At 53.9% G+C, this 18,319-nt stretch overlaps 2 protein-coding genes across 4 annotated transcripts in view; one reads left to right on the top strand and one right to left on the bottom strand.

Moving 5' to 3' along the window:
- Positions 1–5,088, top strand: part of LPIN2 (lipin 2) — a 92,726-nt gene extending 87,638 nt beyond the window's left edge. For all 3 annotated transcript variants that reach the window (XM_025886357.2, XM_073898462.1, XM_025886356.2), the window contains exons 17-20: positions 212–364; positions 758–872; positions 1,539–1,642; positions 1,953–5,088. In XM_025886357.2, the coding sequence (XP_025742142.1) occupies positions 212–364; positions 758–872; positions 1,539–1,642; positions 1,953–2,097 (517 nt within the window). In that variant the 3' untranslated portion in view covers positions 2,098–5,088. The remainder of the gene's footprint in view (positions 1–211; positions 365–757; positions 873–1,538; positions 1,643–1,952) is intronic.
- Positions 5,089–7,655: 2,567 nt separating this feature from the next.
- The window catches only part of EMILIN2 (elastin microfibril interfacer 2), a 49,144-nt gene continuing 38,480 nt past the window's right edge, over positions 7,656–18,319 (bottom strand). The window contains exons 5-8 of the mRNA XM_025886448.2: positions 13,608–14,021; positions 12,313–12,345; positions 11,675–11,803; positions 7,656–8,672 (exon numbers count right to left, since the gene is read on the bottom strand). Coding sequence (XP_025742233.1) covers positions 8,335–8,672; positions 11,675–11,803; positions 12,313–12,345; positions 13,608–14,021 — 914 coding nt within the window. The 3' untranslated portion in view covers positions 7,656–8,334. The remainder of the gene's footprint in view (positions 8,673–11,674; positions 11,804–12,312; positions 12,346–13,607; positions 14,022–18,319) is intronic.

The raw sequence follows: 18,319 nt of genomic DNA, 5'->3' as shown, positions 1-18,319 counted from the left end.
TTGCCTGCTCAGCGGGAAGCCTGCTTCTCCCTCTCGCTCTGCCCCTCCGCCTGCTTGTGCGTGCAGATGTGCTCTCTCTCTCTCCCTCTCTCTAAGTAAATAAGTAAATAAAATCTTTAAAAAATAAAATGAAATGTCAAAAAAAAAATAGTGCTTTTTTTTTTAAACTTTGGCCAAGGAATGTTTTTAAATAGGACATGTTCTCTTTCAGGAACGGCTACAAGTTTCTGTACTGCTCCGCTCGTGCCATCGGCATGGCTGACATGACCCGTGGCTACCTGCACTGGGTCAATGACAAGGGCACAATCTTACCTCGGGGCCCTCTGATGTTGTCCCCCAGCAGCTTGTTCTCTGCCTTCCACAGGTACCTCTCCTGCGCACACTCGCGTGCCCACTCACACTGGGGGAAGGGGTCTGAATGGTGGGGAGGTTGGAAGTCAAACTCATTGTAAGGATTTGTATGTGATTCCAAGCTTCTGCATCTCTTGGTTCTTGGGCTCCCGCAGAGCATTTTAACTCTGAACTCACCCAGTCTGTGTCAGACATCCAAAAAAGTCAAGCTGTCAAGTTTACTCCTTCCCTAGACCCCTCACTCAGAATCTTAGTCTTTCTTGACTGGCACAGAAGGGGAAAGAGAGATACCAGTTATAAAAGATTTTCAGAAATGATTGTGAGCACTAAAGTCTTTTCAGGACCACACACCAGGGAAAATTACCATTTCTAATTTGGTCATTGTATTTGTATTTTTTTTGCCCAGGGAAGTGATAGAAAAGAAGCCAGAGAAATTCAAAATTGAGTGTCTAAATGATATCAAGAATCTGTTTGCCCCATCTAAGCAGCCCTTCTATGCTGCCTTTGGAAACCGTCCAAATGTAAGTGTCTCCTCTGGGCTAACACATTGAGATGTGGTGGGTAAAATTCAGAGGAGAGTATTTTTTAGGGTACAGCCACATCATGATTCTCAAACCAGTTGTATAAGCAAAATGAATGTTCTGAATGGGTTTTCATTATCTCTATTCTAAATTTCTGCTGTTGGGGAGGTCCTGTAGGTGGACATCTGCCCTAGAGTTTTGGAGTATGAGAAAGGGCACTTTGTTTCTGTGGCTTTGATTCCATTTCCTCAGGTAGTTCTGACTCCTGTTCTAAGTGCTTCTAAGCCGTGTCCTTGGATCCACCCCAGGGAGCGCTCAGCCTTCCCTGATACTTCCCAGCCTTTCCGCACAGACGGGGCCTCTGGTTCTAGGCACGCAGGGGTTGTTGCTCTCCGGCCTCTGGCAGGCAGTGCAGCCCTGCCTGCTCCCGGGCCCCTGGCCTCTGCTCAGCGCCCAGGGTTCTGACTCTAGTGGTCTTGGGTTTGGCTCCCCTCTTGAGTTCGGGTTTGTCTAGAGCTCAGCTTCAGGGGCAGAGCTGCATTGCTCCAGCTCCACATGTTGTACACTGTCTCCTGCTTGTGCAATTCTTCTGGCTCACGAGGAACCAGAGAAGCATCTCTTAATGTCTTCTCTTGTAATCACCGTGTTTAATGTTTTCTTGTCCAGGATGTCTATGCTTACACACAAGTGGGAGTTCCAGACTGCAGAATATTCACCGTGAACCCCAAGGGTGAATTAATACAAGAAAGGACCAAAGGAAACAAGTCCTCGTAAGTATGTTCTTGTTTCTCAGCCCACCACCCACAGCCAGGGGTGAAGCTGGGGACAGAGAGAGTCTGAGGATCAGGCCACCCTCGAAATAGCAGAACTGCATCTGCCTTTTGGAGGCTTTCCTCTTTGGGTGTTTTCTTCTCTGTAATAGCATCTGTATCAGGATCGCCGACGAAGAGGAGGGCTGTGCCCCGGGAAGGGATGGACACCTTGCTCTGAGGCCTCTCGGTAGCTTCACAGCGCACAGTCCTGGGCTCTGACGTCACTTCAGCGTGACAGTTTGTGCTGTTCTTTCCCAACCCCTTCTAGGTATCACAGACTGAGTGAGCTCGTGGAGCATGTGTTCCCGCTTCTCAACAAGGAACAGAATTCCGCCTTTCCCTGCCCGGAGTTCAGCTCCTTCTGCTACTGGCGAGACCCGATCCCCCAAGTGGACCTGGACGACCTGGCATGAAGCGGCACCTCCCAGGGAGGTCCTCAGGCACACGCCTCACAGCAAGGGAAGGTGACCAGCACTTCTGCTGGACAGAGGCCACTGGGCTACCCTCCAAGCCACAGGTGCCGGACAAGACACGTGTTGACAGCCAGGCACCAGCAGGCACTGGGAGAGCTCCTGGCACTGGAACTGTTGTCCTCCTTCGCCTTCCCGGGCCTGGCAGGGTTGCCGCTCAGAGCCCTGGGCAGGTGGGGAGCTCGGACCTGCGGTTGGAGGCCTGGGCTCCTGTCACTGGTCGTCCTCATACATGCGCTGTGTTAAGTGTGTGTGCTGGTGTTCCTTTAATTGAATAATTTAAAAGGAAAAAAAAAGCTAAATAAGAGGGGACCAAAACATGTATAAAGTAAAGTGTTACAATTTCCACTGGGCAGTTGAGAGTGTTTCTCTCTAAAACCAGGGCTTTCTTGAGGGGATCAGGGTCCAGTGAGCTGCTACAGGTCGTTAGTGATGTTGGTTCAAACCACCTGTGCACGTTTCTTCCGTGGGCTCTTCCTTCCATGCCACCATGAAACAGGATGTCTGCTCAGTGGGCTGCTCCAGGCAGGGGCCCGGGCCACTGACCCCAGCCCCGCAGACATGGGCTTCTGGGGAAAAAAAGCCCCTTAGATCATCGCCTTCTTGTCTTGGACCCAGTCAGGCAGACAGGTCTTGCTGGATGAGCTTGGTGCCCCTAAGAAGAGTACTATAGGTGGGAGCTGATTGGATGACAAGCAAGGCCTTAGAAATGCAGATATGCACTCGTGCAGGGTCCTGGAAGAGTCCTTTTCTCTGTCCTTCTGCCTGCAGCTTTGTCTCCCAGCCTGGTTGTAATGAGTCACGGTGGTCCGAGCAGACAGCCCCAGGGGAGGGTCTGCCCTGTGAGCCCCTCCAGAACTGAGAGCCTGGGTGTTGATGGTCACCTCGGTGTTAGAATCCAGAGGACTGTCCGAGAGGAGGCTTCCATGCACACACAGGCCTCAGCTGGAAGGGAAGCGGTCAGCCGGGTCCCAGAGCATAGAGTGGGAGCTGTGGATCCAGGTACCCGCTGGGGGCCGCTTCCGTGCCCACCTCTGCTTGCCCGGGACTTGCACTGCAGTGCTCTCCTTGCTCTCCTCCGTGTAGTTTGTCCCTCCCAAGTAATACTGATCTAAGGTGGAGAAATGGGGGTGGTTATTTTTCTAGATTGGAGATTTGGCAGTCCCTTTAGTTTGGCCATTTCTCCGCGTGCTGTTGGGTGCGGAGACTGTGGTAGAGCCCCCCAAAGGCAGCTCTCAGTGGCAGAACATGGAGGTGCATGCTCCCAGAGGACCAACATGTGCTTCTTCCAGTGCAAACCTTCCCCCCTCTCAATAGTGCAAGGACTAATCGTGTGAAGAGTTTATTTATGTACAGTAGGTTAAGCAAACTAGGTTATGTTTCTGGGAGATTTTGCCCAGTTAGTGACTTACAATCCTGGTAGAGCAGCGGTGCAGCTGGTGGCCTCCGAGACGCCGCCCATGTGTCCTCTCCACGCTTGTTTTCCAGGAGGGACATGAGCTTTCTGCACTGAACCTGAGCTTATTAGGGCTTCTCTGCACACGTGCGGTACCGGAAATCTTCTCAACCTTCTGTAGTCCTCTTTAGGTTGTCTTTTAAAGAGTTTTTTGATTAGACAGTTCCTTTTCCTTGATAAGCTCTTCTCTGTGGACACATGGGCCTCGTGAAGGTCCAACCCAGGAGCCCGGGTGTCCCAGCCCTGTGCCGACAGTGGCTCGCCCCCTGTCCCAGTGTCCGTAAGCACTAGACTTTGTCATTCTGTTGCTGCAGATCCAGTGGGTACTACATTCGCTAATTAACGTGAATCTTTTTCCTTATTTGAAGGAGTCCCTCTTGCTGAAAGTGGATGATTATTCTCACTATAGTGTTATGAAAGTATTAAGTTTGTGCTGAAACCCATTGCCATTTGGTACAAATGACATTTGTTCTTTCTGTGAAAGAGTTACCCTCGAGTGTGTGTGTACACAGACCCTTCTAATGGTGAGCTAATGAAGAAGCGTTAGCCCCGTGTTGCTTTCGGTGATGGGCGAGGTCACGGGGTGATCGCAAGCAGATTGGGCTTTTTGAAGTCATTCTCTCGGATGTTCCACTGGTGAAATGGCCTTGGCCCCTTTCCCTCTCTCCAATTCAATCTGACTTGAGTATTTGCCTTGCTCCCCACGTGCTGAAGCTTGTCTGGCTGTGGTGTCAGCATCTGCGTCCCTGGCAGGCGTGAGGAAGGGCACGTGTGGGCCCGGAGCATGCACACTTAGCCCCCGTGTGTGAGGACTGTGTTTGCTGTGCTTAAAACCATCTGCATAGTTTTCAACTGGAAAAAGAAAAAACTTACTGATGTGATGTACTAAAATGAAAGCTGCTAACGGTCACAGAATAGCTGAGGAACAACAACTAGCTAAATGCCCAGAAAGTGCCTGTGCCCTGTAGGAGTGCATGCAGCCTTTCGGGACGATGTTCTTGAAGGTGCAGGCAAGACCTTTAAAGATAAGTAGAAAGTAAATGCTTTCTCCTTTTGCTAGTTGGTGAAAACAAACTCTTCCAGGGAATTTTAGCATCTTTTTATGTATCCTGTTTACTCTGGGAAGCCTTGTTTTCCTGTTTTAGAACATGCTGTGTTTAATGAAACCAGTTAAAAATTGAGTTTTTGTTTAAGTGCTCTTTCCAGGTGAAAACTACTTTTTTGGTTTGTTTTGAAGGTAAGAAAGGGAGGGGGAAACTTCGTTGTTTTAATTTAATAATTACATTTAGTCTGATGAAGTATTTGATTATTAGCAATGCCACTAATAAGTTTTAAGTTGTCAGAAATTAATTGTAAACATCAGTACAGTACTCTCAGTCATGGCAAAGACAGTTATCCTAAGATAAATGGCTCCTATTTTGGTGCAGTGTCTGATGTTCAAAACAAGATGTTACAACAATAAACAAACGTAAACTGAATGCATTTGACTCCTTCCTTCAGAGGACATTTAAACCATATTCTCTGTACTCTTGCCAGAAACTGATAATTTCCATAAATTAGCATTTTGATCTTTGCTGACACTTAAATTCATCTACAGAAAGGACTTCTTTTTGGTGCTTATTTTTATAAAACCTGACTCCAAAAGTGAGGCTACACCCACAGGAACCAACCTCTCTTGCTTTGTAGGTTCTGCCAGAGAATGATTCATTCATACATATGTAATTCCTGGTGTGTTCTCACTGGCATCCTCTAGGCTGGGTTCCCCGCAGCCCATGAGGGGTCCCCCCGGGAGGCCTGCTCAGAGCCTTTGCCACCCCACCTTTCATTAAACCCTCCCTCCGGGTGAGTACCACTTAGCAGTTCTGATGTTTTCATCAGCCTAGGAGAGTCAAAGTGGTGGTGGATCAAAAATCACACCCCACATACTATTTGAGTATCTTATCCCCTCAGATTGCTGGGCTCTACCAGATGCAGCATGTGCTGGACATGAATCCCAAAGCCCTCCTTGAGAGCCTACCTTCAAGTATGGGAAAGCGTGTCATGTCCTCCTGCTTCGCCTTGACGTGAGCACAGGGTGAGGGGACCGGGGGTCTTCGGGGGGTACGTAGGGAATAGAAAGGACACACTTAGAGAGACGTTGACTGGAAGGAGCTGGCTTCCAGCGCTTGGGGGTGGAGCAGTAAGGGCTCATCCCTGCAGCTCATAAGAGTGGAGTCTGCCTTTTTCCTTTCCTTGACAGGACAGTGTAGGGGAAGAAGGAAACGTGTTCAGGAACTGGGTGCATGTGTATGTGAAGGCATGTTGTAGATCTTCAAGTGTGGATTGGGTCTGTCCCTCTGATCACAAACACTCCTTTCAAACCAGTCGTGAGAAACCACAGGAAAGATGATAGGGCCACCGAGGAAAGCTCTATTAATGCGCTACCACGGAAATAATTGCCAATGCGGTGTGCATTGATTTGCATTCTTTAGTGCTGGTATTGTTTTGTTGTTCATTTAAATGAGGCCTTTTGCTAATGTTACATGTGGGGGAGAAAAAAATGTCCCAGGCCTGTCTGTGCATTAGTGCCCTGACCTTTTTCTCAGCAACAGCGTCTTTGAGAAGTCGTGTCCTGGGCGGGGTCCATACGCCTGACTCACAGGCACATAGCTTAAGGCCTGGAAGGGACTGCTCCAGAGCTCCTGCAGTCCTGAGCTCAGCTGACCTTGCGTTTTCTCTCTGTACCAAAGGAAGGCCTTTCCCTTTTGAAAGATGCCATCTTCTGAAGGAGACCTGATCTAGCTTTCATTCTGTTTTATCTTGAAGTAAACGCAGGACTGCTGTAATTAGACTTAGTTTACCTTGCCGATCTTGGATACACAGAGCTGAAATTCACCTTTTTCAGTAAAGGAGGGTGCACTGAGAGAGGAGGACCAAGCTTTACTCAGTGCTCTAGAGAACCATCCAGAGAGCAGAAAGAATAGTCACTGTCTCCCTTCTGTCTGGCCCCTGCTTTTCTGGCTGTTGAGCATTTGTCCCCTTTGGCGCTGAGTAAGGTCTTTATAGGGGGTGTGAGGGCGAAAGTAGGTACATGTGCCAACTGGGTTTTCCTGAAAATGTTCCACTGCATTGGGGTTTTTCCCATAAGTCATTTCTAGGACAGACACTCTTAACAGCCACCTTTAGCCAGTTCCCCAGCTGTTGAAACGGGAAGAGAATGCCCCCCCCCCCACCAACTCCTGGACAGAGAGATCCAGATTTTAAAGTCCTAAAACCACAGACTGGCGGTTCTTGGTCACTTCTCCCTACCTGGGGCAAGGGAATGAGAAAGAAGGCTCCTGTCTGAAGTGTCCAGTGGCCACTCTGTTACCTCATTTGCGAGCCGTCCTGGAAACTCAGCATTTTTTTATAGCATAAGAGTATCCAGTGGGTTGATTTCAGGCCCAGGAAACTTGCTTCTCTGATCCGCATCTTTCCCTGGGGCTCTAGGGGGACTTGCCTCCCCAGGGGCACTTGCTTGGCCAACAGATTTTACCAACCTGATGAGCAGGGACCATCTGAAGCTAAGGGTCTTGTGTCGTAGAGGTTTCTTTGGCTGCTGATAACGGAGCAACATGCCTGGGCTTCCCTGGAACAGAACGTGCTCTCCATGGGAAGATTCCTGCTTTTCTCCGATGATCTCAGCCTTCAGTGTGATCAGTTTTATGTTGGGCCTGTTGTTGCTTGGGAACCTCTGAGTCCTTAAAGCCGCATCTGCTGTGAGCTGTGCAGCGAGCAAGCTCATTAGCTCGGGCAGCTGCTGATGAGATGAGAATTTTAAGCATCCCCTGGAGGAGCCCCTCTTTAGCTGTGGGGATCATAGGGGGGCCTTGACCTCCAAGCACATCTGGTTTTTTATAAGCAAAAAAAAAAACCCAAGTGTGTAGCTTGCATAGTGAGGGGTAACAATTAATGGTTGAGATTGATTTATACAAGCTTGCTTTCTACAGCCATTTAAAAAAGTCAATTACCTTTCTGCAGTTTGTTTTTAGCAACACCTCTCAATCTAGAAGGCACCAGACTTCAGTAACTTGAAGTGGTTTTACATCTTTATTGACACTCCCTGTCTTTGCACTTCACATGTACACGTCATTCAAGGAGCCCCACAGGCCGCACAGTCTCCCGGCCCGCCTGTACCGCTGGGCCAGGGCCCGGAGCACGAGGCAGAGCCAGCCCAGGCCAGCCTGCACCTTGCCCCCAGGTCTCTGTGGTGGCACGTGCGGCTTCAGCCCTTGAGTTTTTAACCTTCTCCTGCAGGCGCTGTGCATAAAGAAAGACTGTGGCCACCGGCACCACCTGGCCTGCCCTCATCCCCTCCGCCTTGTAGCCCAGCAGCTCTCCCTCCTCCAGCAGCAGGTCGTGCTCCGCAGTGGGCACCCAATCGGCCCCATGCAGGCCCCTGGAGCAGAGCTCCTGCTGATGCGGCACCAGCACTGGAGGCTGCAGGGGAGGGAGGACGCTGCTCCTCAGGTAGCTGGGCGCAGTGACAGCAGGCCGTGGCCCTGTCAGGCACGTGTCCTTGCCACCCGCTGGGGAACACTCAGGTGTGTGGCCTCAGCAGCCACGGCAGGCCTGAATCTCAGGGGAGGGGTTGGGATGTTCACAGAAAACTAGATCAGTGCTCCAGTTACATACATCAGAAACTGCATATATTAAAGCTTCCCAGTTCTTACGACTATCTTTCCCAATACCTTTCCCCAGCCACCCTAGAGGTGAGAAAGGAAAGGATATAAGAAAACCCCACTAAACGTGGAGTACATTTCATCAAAGTCCGTGTGAGCCAACCGGCCCCCAGTCACCACGATGTTGACACCATCTCCTGCCTTCAAGTGCACGACGAGGTGGAACGCCCCCGGGCCCCCACAAGTGTGCAGAGCCCCCTGGGGCCGGTGGTACTCCAGGAACTCCCTCTTGTAGCCGGCCGTATGCAGCTGGGCCACACTGGCATTGGAGACCGACAGGACAGCTTCCACGTACGTGTCCCTCTCAGGAGTGAGGGTGGCCGTGATCAGGTAGCGCCCATCATACGGAGCCGTGAAGATGCCTGGGAGGAGGAAGGCAGACACTTGTGTCCCGGGACACCATCCCAGCACCTTTGGGACAGGTTGTCCGTTAACCCAGATTTGGGAGACTAACGATCTGTTTTTCCAGGACTGTCTCAGGAGACAAACTGGGAGAGTTGGTCACCCGACCCATAGAAGGCAGGCTGATCTGAAGGGAGGTAGCCCCTTTCTGTACTTGAACCTGCCCTATGCCCACCCAGTGACAGACCCCCTTAGCTGGCACTGCCCTTTGCAACAAACCCAATCCTCACGGTGAGACCCTGTCTTCTGCTTGTAACCTCCAGAAGAGGACAAATACTGCCAAACCCCCAGCATGTGGTACGATCACCGTTAACTCACCTCCACCCAGAGCAGCCTTCAGGAGAACTTGCCCCCTGCGGTTGTGCAGGGAGAGAACTAGCCAGCCTTGCTGGAAGAGAGCTCAGTCCCTCTAACATTCCTGGCAGCATGGCATACCTGCCTTCACCGTGCTGTGTGTGCAGCACAGGCGTCAAGACTCAGGGCCGGGGCCCAGCCCGGGGCCTGCTCCTACCTCCCCTAAGGTTTAGTGGGGTGGCACCAGCTGCCCAGATTCTGGTTGCCATTTGGGAGTTTACTCCAGCATGGAAAGCACCCCACCCACTGAGAATAAGCCTCACAATGTGTGTGCTGGGCACAGAATCTACGAAATGTATGAGTTGCTTCCTGAGGAGATGGGGCCAAAAAGAAGCCACAAAGCTTGTGGGAGAGACCACAGCCAGCCCTCATGCAGAAGAGCCAGGCTCCTTGTCTTGGACCAGTATACAGGTGGCATCCATTTATGGCCAGAAATAAGCTGGCATTCATTGAACCAATGACCCACAGGTTCTGGGCCTGGGGAAGCAGTGCTCGGAGGTAAGAGGCATGAGAAAGAAGAGATGGATTTGTAGATGGACCATTTGCAAAGCGACAACTGGCCCCAAAGCCAGACGAGGTCGGAGACCCCACCAAACGCTTGCAGCAGCCACTTCCCCTGGGCTGTGGGGAGGGGGCTAGACATGGACGCTGACCACAGGCCAAGAGCCACAGAATGGAGGGCCCAGGAGCTGAGAAGGAATCTCGGGGGCTGGGTCTTCATCTGCCCTGAAAAATAGAAAATGCCAGGCCACCCTGCTCTCTTCCCCAGCTTGTAACGGTGAGTAATCTGAAGCTCCACAGTCTTCCTGAGGGGCACCTGGACCCTGAAAACAGACCTGGTCCCAGCATTCCAGGCCCATGGCCTCTTTCCTCGCTTAGAGACTGCCTGTGCTGAGTCCACATTCAGGGTCTCCCAGAATTTCCTTTCCTGAGGACCTGCTCAATGAGAGAATACAGTTCTGGGCTGGGCATCCTGGAATGTGCCAGAAATGTGCCACCATCCCTGCTTGCAAAGACCACCTGACCTGTCAGGGTGGACAAGCTACCCCACCATCAGGGCAGCATGGAGTGAGGGCCCAGGAGGAGGCTGTATTTGTGTAGAAAAAAAGGTCTCTGAAAGCAAAGGCCCTTCTTGCACCCCGGCCTGCCTCTGTGCCTCAAGAGCAGGTTAAAAAGAATTATTCACAAAAAAGAGCAGGTTAAAACTGCACAGTCCTGGGGCGCCTGGGTGGCTCAGTTGGTTAAAGGTCTGCCTTTGGCTCAGGTCATGATCTCGGGGTCCTGGGATCGAGCCTCATGTTGGGCTCCCTGTTCAGCAGGGAATCTGCTTCTCCCTCTGTGCCTCCCCTCATACTCGCTCGCTTGCTCAAAATCTTAAAAAAAAAAAAAAAAAAAGTCCTGCGCTTGACTTCAACGGGCCTGGAGGATACTTGAGTTCCATTTTTTTCCAAGTTCTGCAGGTAATTTTTATGCTCACTAAAACTTAAGAACCACTGTAGGATTTATTAGACGGCCACGCAGGGCAGACATGAGGGTGAGGGCTAAAAACTCTGCTGAGAAGGAATCCCATTTCATCTGCCTCCTCATAACCTCCCTCAACTCCCACTTGCCATCACACCCATGTAGCTCCTCGGCAAGGACCCGTGTGGGCACCTCAGCACGCTGGCGCTTGATGGGCCCAGAGACCGGCTTCTCAGAGTCTGTGGGCTACTCGGGAAAGGCCGCCCAGCTGCGTGGGCCCTCAGCACCTACAGCGGGGCTCTGCCCTGACCTGCCCTGGGCCCACCTGGAGCTGTACTTCCCTCCATGCTGCCCATGGGCTTGGCGGGGAAGGGGGGCCCTGACCTGCCTCCCCTTCATATAGGGGACAAGATGCCCGTGTCTGGCCTCTCAGGAAGGCTCTGACTCCAATCTCTGGGGACAAAGATGGACAGAAGCCCAGGCTCAGGTGTGATGGAAAGGAGGAAGCCTACACCACAGGAACCTGAGGTGACCTTGGTCCTCACTCTTGTCAGGGGCTGGGGAACAACACACATGCCCCAGGCAGAACCCAGGCCCACAACTGAAGTGGTTCTGTTCCAGAGCGGGAGACCCCACAAGCAGGGTCTGGCCCCTTCTGGAAGGAATGCTGTCCCCTTCCTTGGCTCTGTTCATCAACAAGCTTCTGAAGGAGATAGGGCAGGGGGTTGGTCTCCCGTCTGTCCTGTCTCGGTGTGAGGACAACAGGACACTGAAAAAGGCCTCTCGCTGGCATGGAGCGACAGTGGGGAGGGGCCGGGGCACAGTGACTGTGGCGGGCGGAGCTCCACGGCCTCCACAAACAAGTGGGACGGCGCTTCCCATGGCAAGTGCCGAGGGCTGGTATGCTGATCTCATGACTAGAAAATGTCACTGCACACCCACCCACCCTGCAGCCTGTGAGCTGGAAACCTCCATCCAACCCCACAAAGCGGGGAAGAGTACCAGGGGCCAGGTGGTCCCCTCACACGCCCGCAGCTGCCCAGGCACCTCCTCCAGCGTGGCGCCCACCCCACCCACACGCCCTGGGGAAGCAGACGGGACGGGGCCCCACTGGCGTTGGGAGACAGGGCACAGTCTCCGAGCTTACCAGTGTTGGGGTTGTACACATCTCCATCGTTCACCAGCACTTTGTTAAAGAGGACGACGCCCCCATCGCTGGGGAAAGGCTTCTGAGTGAGCCCCGCAGAGAAAGACACCAGAGAAGGCACTGGAACCCCTGGAGCCAAGAGGGCATGGAACATTCGCAGGGGTTAGAGGTCAGGGCCTGGAGCACTGAGGCCCGTGTGCCAGGACAGGCAGCCTCGCCCGTACTCTTCTGCCTTAAGGTGGTAAAGCACCGTGGGACGTGCAGTGGGACGGCACTGGCGGGTGGACACGCGAGGCCGCATGCCTGTGTGACACCGTGGCCACCCTGAGACCCCGACACCCACACACGCGCAGAGTGGGGAACTGGGAGGCTGGGCGCAGAACCAGGCAGAGACCCGGCCAGTGAGCCTCTCGGCCGACTCCATCGCTTGTTGATTTATGAGGGCAAGTCCTTGTCTCAGGCATGACTCTGACCCTCTCGAGGAGCAAATCTTGGGGGGGGGGGGGCGTCAATCCAGTCAGCAGCGGTCTCCCCCTCAGTTGGTGGACCCCGGCTTCCACCCACACTAACAGCCCAGAGGGAGCAGGCGGGACACGCCGGGGAGGGGCAGAGGCGGCCTGGTCCCCCAGCACACGTACCTGGGGAGGTTACCGGAGGGGAGTTGGGGTATCCTGAAAAAAAAAATGGGGTCGAACGTCAAACAGGAGCCCCGCTTTTTCTCCCTGCTCCTCACACTATTTCTTTAAATAGACAAAACAAGCACCCCCCTTCCCCCGCCCCCGACAAGCTGCCTTCCCAGAAGGAGAGGCACAGTTGTGCCCCCACTGTGCCTGCTTCCTCCCTGGCCCACTTCTCCCGACCAGAGAAGAGCCCTGAGGGCAAGCTGGCTGGTGGAGGAAGAGAAAGAGGAGGCTGGACTGTGCTGCATGAATGCATGGATGGGTGGGGGGGTGGAAGCACTGATGGACAAAGGGCCAAACGGCAGGAGATGCGGTATAGACAGCCGTAATGCATGGCGTGACCAGGAGAGGAAGTGTCCTTTCTGGAGAGGCACAGTCGCCTGGGGGAGAGCTGTGATGGCTGCAGCTTGGGGTGGCTGAGCAGGAACCAAGCACCCGTGCCTCCTTGTGTTCCCGGCACGGACCCCACCTGCCTGGCAGCCATGGCACTTCAGGGCCCCCCGGTGCGCCAGCCCCTCCCAGCTGGGGTCAGCCTGCTCCGGTGTGCACTGTTCTACGCAGCACCATCCGCTTACCTGTCCTCGCCCCGAGCCTCCGTTCCCTCACGTGTTAAACGGGACTACCCTGGACTGCACAGTGCCGTCAGGACAGCTACAGCAGCCCCAGCACCTGATTCAGTCCCTGGCACGCAGCAGGGGTCACACACCTGCTCGCTCCCTTTTTCTTCTCCCTCCTGCCTTGCCCTGCACAGCTCGCAAGTAGTCCTTCCTGGCCCAGCACTGAACGGGGGTTTTCTCCATCACCCTCAGAGCTGCCCCCAAAGCTCCCACTATTACCCCCACTTTGCCTGTGAAGGAGCTGAGCCTTCCAGGGGTTATGAAGCCGTCCCAGGCCCCAAAGCCTGTGTTCACATGGCTGAGATTTGAGCCAGAACCTTCTGGCCCACCCACTCTGAGGGGCGGCATTCTCTGCTGTTGCGGAGGCTCCCAGTCCACACTGGTCTCCTAGGTACACTTTCCTACTGGAAGTGGGACGAGATGTTTACTGCACTAACCCTGGGGGTGCCCCAGCCTCTGGGGGTTCGATTAGCATGAACTCATCCCTCAGCACCTCTGAAGAGCTCTTTTCTGGAACTTGCACCCGGAAAGACCCTGCAGCAGACCCCCTAAGGCTCAGGCTGACCCTCCATATATTCTCACAATGCCCCCCCCCGCCCCCACCGACTCAGACGTGCCCAGCCGCAAGGGCCTTACCTGGTGCTCCCGCAAAGCCTTCAGCGCTGGGGATGGGCCCCTGCCCCGTCTGGCCGTCCACTCCTTGGGGCAGGCCCCTCCCCGACACGCCCATCCTCCCCGGAGGCCCGGCCTCTCCAGTCTCCATAATGACCCCGGTGGAGCCAGGCAAGTAGGGCATCCCTGTCCAGCCCGGCCATGTTGGTGGGGGCAGCGGGTGCGGGGGTCTCTTGGGCAGGACAGGCCGCTGGCCTGTGTGTGGCCATCTTCTGGGGTCCTCAGGAAGTGGGGGAGCGCTCGGTGTCGGCAGAGGGGTCGGCTCGGGATGAGAGGCCTCCGTGGGGGCCTCCTCCAGAGCCGGGTGGGAGGGCCTTCCAGGCACCTGCGGGGTCTTTCCTTGGGGCAGGGGCAGCGGCGCTTCTGAGGGCTCCTCGGCTGAGCATTTGGAAAGTGGAGAGAAAAACGCAGGGTTAAGAACCTCAGACTTGACTGCTCAGCCCCAGGCCCCTCGGTGAGACCTGATGGGCTCGGCTCCCTGGGAAGGTATGTGCTTGTGCATCAGCAGCGTCCTGGGCACGGGCCCCGGCGAGCCCAGCGCAGCCACTAGAGCGTGGGCACAGCATGCCTCACAGCTTCAGAAGGTGGGCCACGGGGCAGGCTGCCCTCAGGTCACCCAGGAGCTGGTGAGGTCACTGGGGACCCCTGCACAGCAGCCAGGGGGAGGTGGGAGGATTTTCAGCCTTTCTACACAATGGCTGCCTCCCCAGAACAGCACCATTCTTGGCCTCAGCCCTAAAACTTCGGATTTCACCACATGATACTACCACAGGTCTATCAGGAATTACTGAACAGGACCTGCTGCCCCCAGCCACCTTATGTTCTCTCAAACCGGCAAGTCTGAGGGTCACTGGATGGTTCCGCAAGCCGAAGCCCTGCCGAACGCAGATGCCGCAGTGACCCCAGCAGGCGTCAGGGAGCTTAAGGCCCCTCTGCAGCAGGCACAGGCCCCAAAGGAGCAGAAACACCCCACGCCTCTTGCCACAGCCTTAAGCTCACCAGCTAAGGGGAAGTCCACGGGAAGAAACTTCTGATTCACATTTCCCTGCCCTTAGGGGATGGCGCTGTGACACACCAGGAAGCAGCGAGCCCTTCCTTCTATGAATACATTCCTGGAACAAGGCAGGCTTCCAGGAAGGCTTCCAAGGGTCCACAAGGCATCTAAAAATAACCAGGAATGGCAGATACCAGCCTCCAACCCCACCCACCTCTGCAGTCTGTATGGTACCTGCAGTGCCCAAGTCCCGAAGCTATACAGTGATGTCCCGGCAAAATCAGTGATTGCATTTTGACCCCCTGTCTCGTTTTCAAACTCACTAAGGTAACTATGGCGATCAAACATGTGCTCCCCTTCCACCAAAGAGCCACGAAGCTCACCCACCTCCAGCCCCAAAGGGACCGACCAGTGCTCCATGAGAGAATTAAGCCCCATGGAGAATGATTCACCACTTTCTCAGTCACCCCAAGGATAATACAGAACCAATACTTAGATACAGAGAAGAGAATTCTCATCGTTCGATGGAACAGCAATCAGGCCTCAATTCTCTTTCAGAATCCTGACTGAGAAGGGTTGGGTTAGACAGAAACTGAGGCAGAGGGACTGCAGACATGGGGACATCAGCCACAATGGAGGACAGGAGAGAACAGTCTGGAAACACAAAGTCTGCCCACTGAATTAGGAAGCTCCCGACCCCCTTTCCTACTTAGCTCCCAGGACACTTATTATAGCTTAGGTTGGAGAAAGGGAGAATCTTCAAACTGTCCCCATAATGAAGCCCGCCAGCATGAAATCTTGCCCAATGCCTCACCTTTACACATGAACCATGGTCAAGATCACATGTGTGCAAGGAAAGCCTCCAATAAGAAAGAAGGCTCTTTTAAGGGTTTTACATGTTTGTTTTCTTACATTGTGTGTTTCTTCAGAGTTCTTTTCATTAGTTGGATGACTTGTTTTAGTCTCTTTCAATTTGTTTATATTGTTCCTGTCATGCTGGATAATGAGCCTTTGAGGACACATTTTAAATAATCTTTTATCCTCAGCGTTTGGCACAGGGCCTGGCACCTGACATTGAGACATTTAAGTGTTTGGTGAATGAATGAAGGCTAGAAGGTACTATGGGCCACACTCTAATTCCTGCCAGCCGTTGCATTAGGTACCTGAATTTTGCCCAAAAGTCATTGTCACCAAGGGCAATTCTGGTCCTCAGAGACAGTGACAGCTCTTTTATATCCATCACTCCCTCAACACCCAGGCTTGCCATACTGCACAGAAGGCAAAGAATGCACAAGTATACCCCTTGGAACAAATATCCTCCACTAATTTCCTTGGGGGAGCACACCCAGGCCTGCTGTGGGCAACTGACTGCGCCGAGGCATCTCAGCCAGGACAGTACGGAGAAAGCCGCCCTGGGTCCAGTCATTTCCCCAACAACAACCCCCCCCCGCCCTGGCTCATGCTGGCTCTCCAGCATCACGGTTATCACGTGTTTCCAATGCATATACATTTATTACAAAGTTGTAACAAAGACTGGACAGCATTTTGCTCATTCTGGAGAGATCACTCCTGGCAGTGGATGTCTTTCTGAGCTCAACATGTGTTTCTAATTCAGAGAGTGACCACTTGAACTGAGTTGTCCTGAAGAGCCCGGTGTTGCTGCCCCAGGCATCTAACCCAACCGTGGCGTAGGAAGGGCCGCTGCAGGCCCCATGTGCACCGCCACGGGCCAGGGAACCACGCCAGGCTCCAGTCCTGATCTGTCCTCGTGACCCCAGGTCAACTCCAGCCGGCTGGCAGCACCCCACCTTCCGCGGACGGGCCTGGTACCCGACTACCAAAGGCCTCTCCCGCTCCTCTAGAATTCTGACTTCATGAAAGAGAAGTCCTATGGAAGCAAATCCCCAGGAACCCGTGAGCTGACGTGCTAAGAACCAGTGTCCTGCAGCTGCTTTGTGCCCCGGCTGGGAGAACAGGAGTCCAGGCTGTGTCTGCGTCCTGCGGCCACCAGAGAACCCCGAAGGGAGGCCAGCTGCATGGTGGGGGGAGACTGCAGGAAGGAGGGCCCTTAGGTGGTGTCTGTTACAGAAGCAGAGGCCGTGGGGGATGGACGCTGGCCTCCGGTGCCAGAGTCGGGGCCCCGGCTGGGGGAAGGCCATGGACCCCTCCTGCCTCATCTGCCCAGTCTGTTAGCGGGCCAGCCCTGCGGCCCCCTCCTGCCAACCAGACCGAACCGGGTGCCCATGGGAGCGGGGCACTGTGCAGGGCGCCCAGCAGAGGGGGCAGCAGGCCTGCCGGGAAGCCCGCAACCCCGCAGGCACCTTACAGCTGGCCATCGGGCCTCCAAACGCCCACAGGACGCCCACCAAGTCTTCGCCGCTAACCGCCACCGTGGGCCGCAGGAAGGGGCTGCTCAGGCTCCCTGCAGCAGCTCGGCTGGCGGACGAGGTCCAAGGGACCCCCCCACAGTGGAGCACCGCAGGCCTGCTGGAGGCTGCCAGGGCGGCGAGACCCCACAGAACACCTGACCTGGTCTCCTGCGGACACCGGAAGGGTGTCTACTCTGAGCTCACGGTGTCTACTCTGAGCTCACGGTGACCTAGATGTGGCTGGCGGCTCTGGCTGGAAGGACGAGAAGCCCTCAGTGCCGCCCAGGAGTGCAGTGTGGCCTCCTGCAGAGGGCGACACAGTGAGTCCCGACGCGACCACACGGGAAGCCCTGGAATCGGGCTCCAGGGCGAAAACGGGTCCACGTGTCCAACCAGCACAACCTAGAGAACAACTGAGAGGCACACACAGCCATACTCGCGGTGGCAGCACATTTGAAATGGGAAGGAATTTGCAATCACAGAATCCCGGGGTTGGGGGGAGTCTTACCTAGCTGAGCCTCAACATCACCTGGGAATTTTTTTTTTTTCTTTTTTGGTAGAACTTCACAAGCTGCTTCTAAAATCCCTATGGAAATGCACAGGATCTACACTCCCTGGTCTTAAGACTTATTATAAAGCTGCAGAAATCAAGATGTAAATAAAGCACGTCCTATCAACAGCTAGAGGCGTCTGCAAGTGGACTGGTTCACACCAAGTCCCCTTTTATTGCCCGCCCAGTGTCAAAGTCGGCCTTTTCATTCTCTCTCCTCTCCCTTCCTCCCTGTTTCTCCCCTTCCTTTGGGCACAGTTCACCCTGGGTGGTGATATCCTGCTGCCTTTGAAGTAGCCTTCCTTCTGCTTCTGGGACCAGAGCTAGGGGTTTTTGTTTTAATTACAAATTTGATTACAAATTCCTAGGTCTCATTTCATGCCTATTGAGCAGGAATCTCCTGACGGAGCCCAGGAGTTCTTACTTTTCTAAAGCTCCCTGAGCATTCTTGCATGCAGCTATGGGGGAGAGCTCAGGCCTGAGAACACCACGCAGCAGCTACTTACGTCCACCAAAGGGCATTACCAGCACCGGGCGCCCACAGGGCAAAAGGGTGCGTATTGCTGGAGTCAGGCTGGTCTGAGTGTATGCAGTCTGTTTTAGCCTTTATATATTTATAAAACGCTGACTTGGTCCATCATGCTATCTTGGACCTAAACTGGCTCCTGATTCAGCCAATTTCACATTGAGGGCCCAGGCCAGCATTGTGACATCAGGCCACTCTTTCCCTGGCCAGGTTTTATGGTTAAATCTTGGGAAAATC

Source organism: Callorhinus ursinus, unplaced genomic scaffold, assembly GCF_003265705.2.
Source record: "Callorhinus ursinus isolate GAN/ISIS: 27379988/994484 unplaced genomic scaffold, GSC_fseal_2.0 scaffold11, whole genome shotgun sequence".
In the NCBI taxonomy this organism is placed as follows: domain Eukaryota; kingdom Metazoa; phylum Chordata; class Mammalia; order Carnivora; family Otariidae; genus Callorhinus; species Callorhinus ursinus.
The sequence above is the reverse complement of the archived record's forward strand: the minus strand, read 5'-3'. Positions and strand labels throughout refer to the sequence as shown.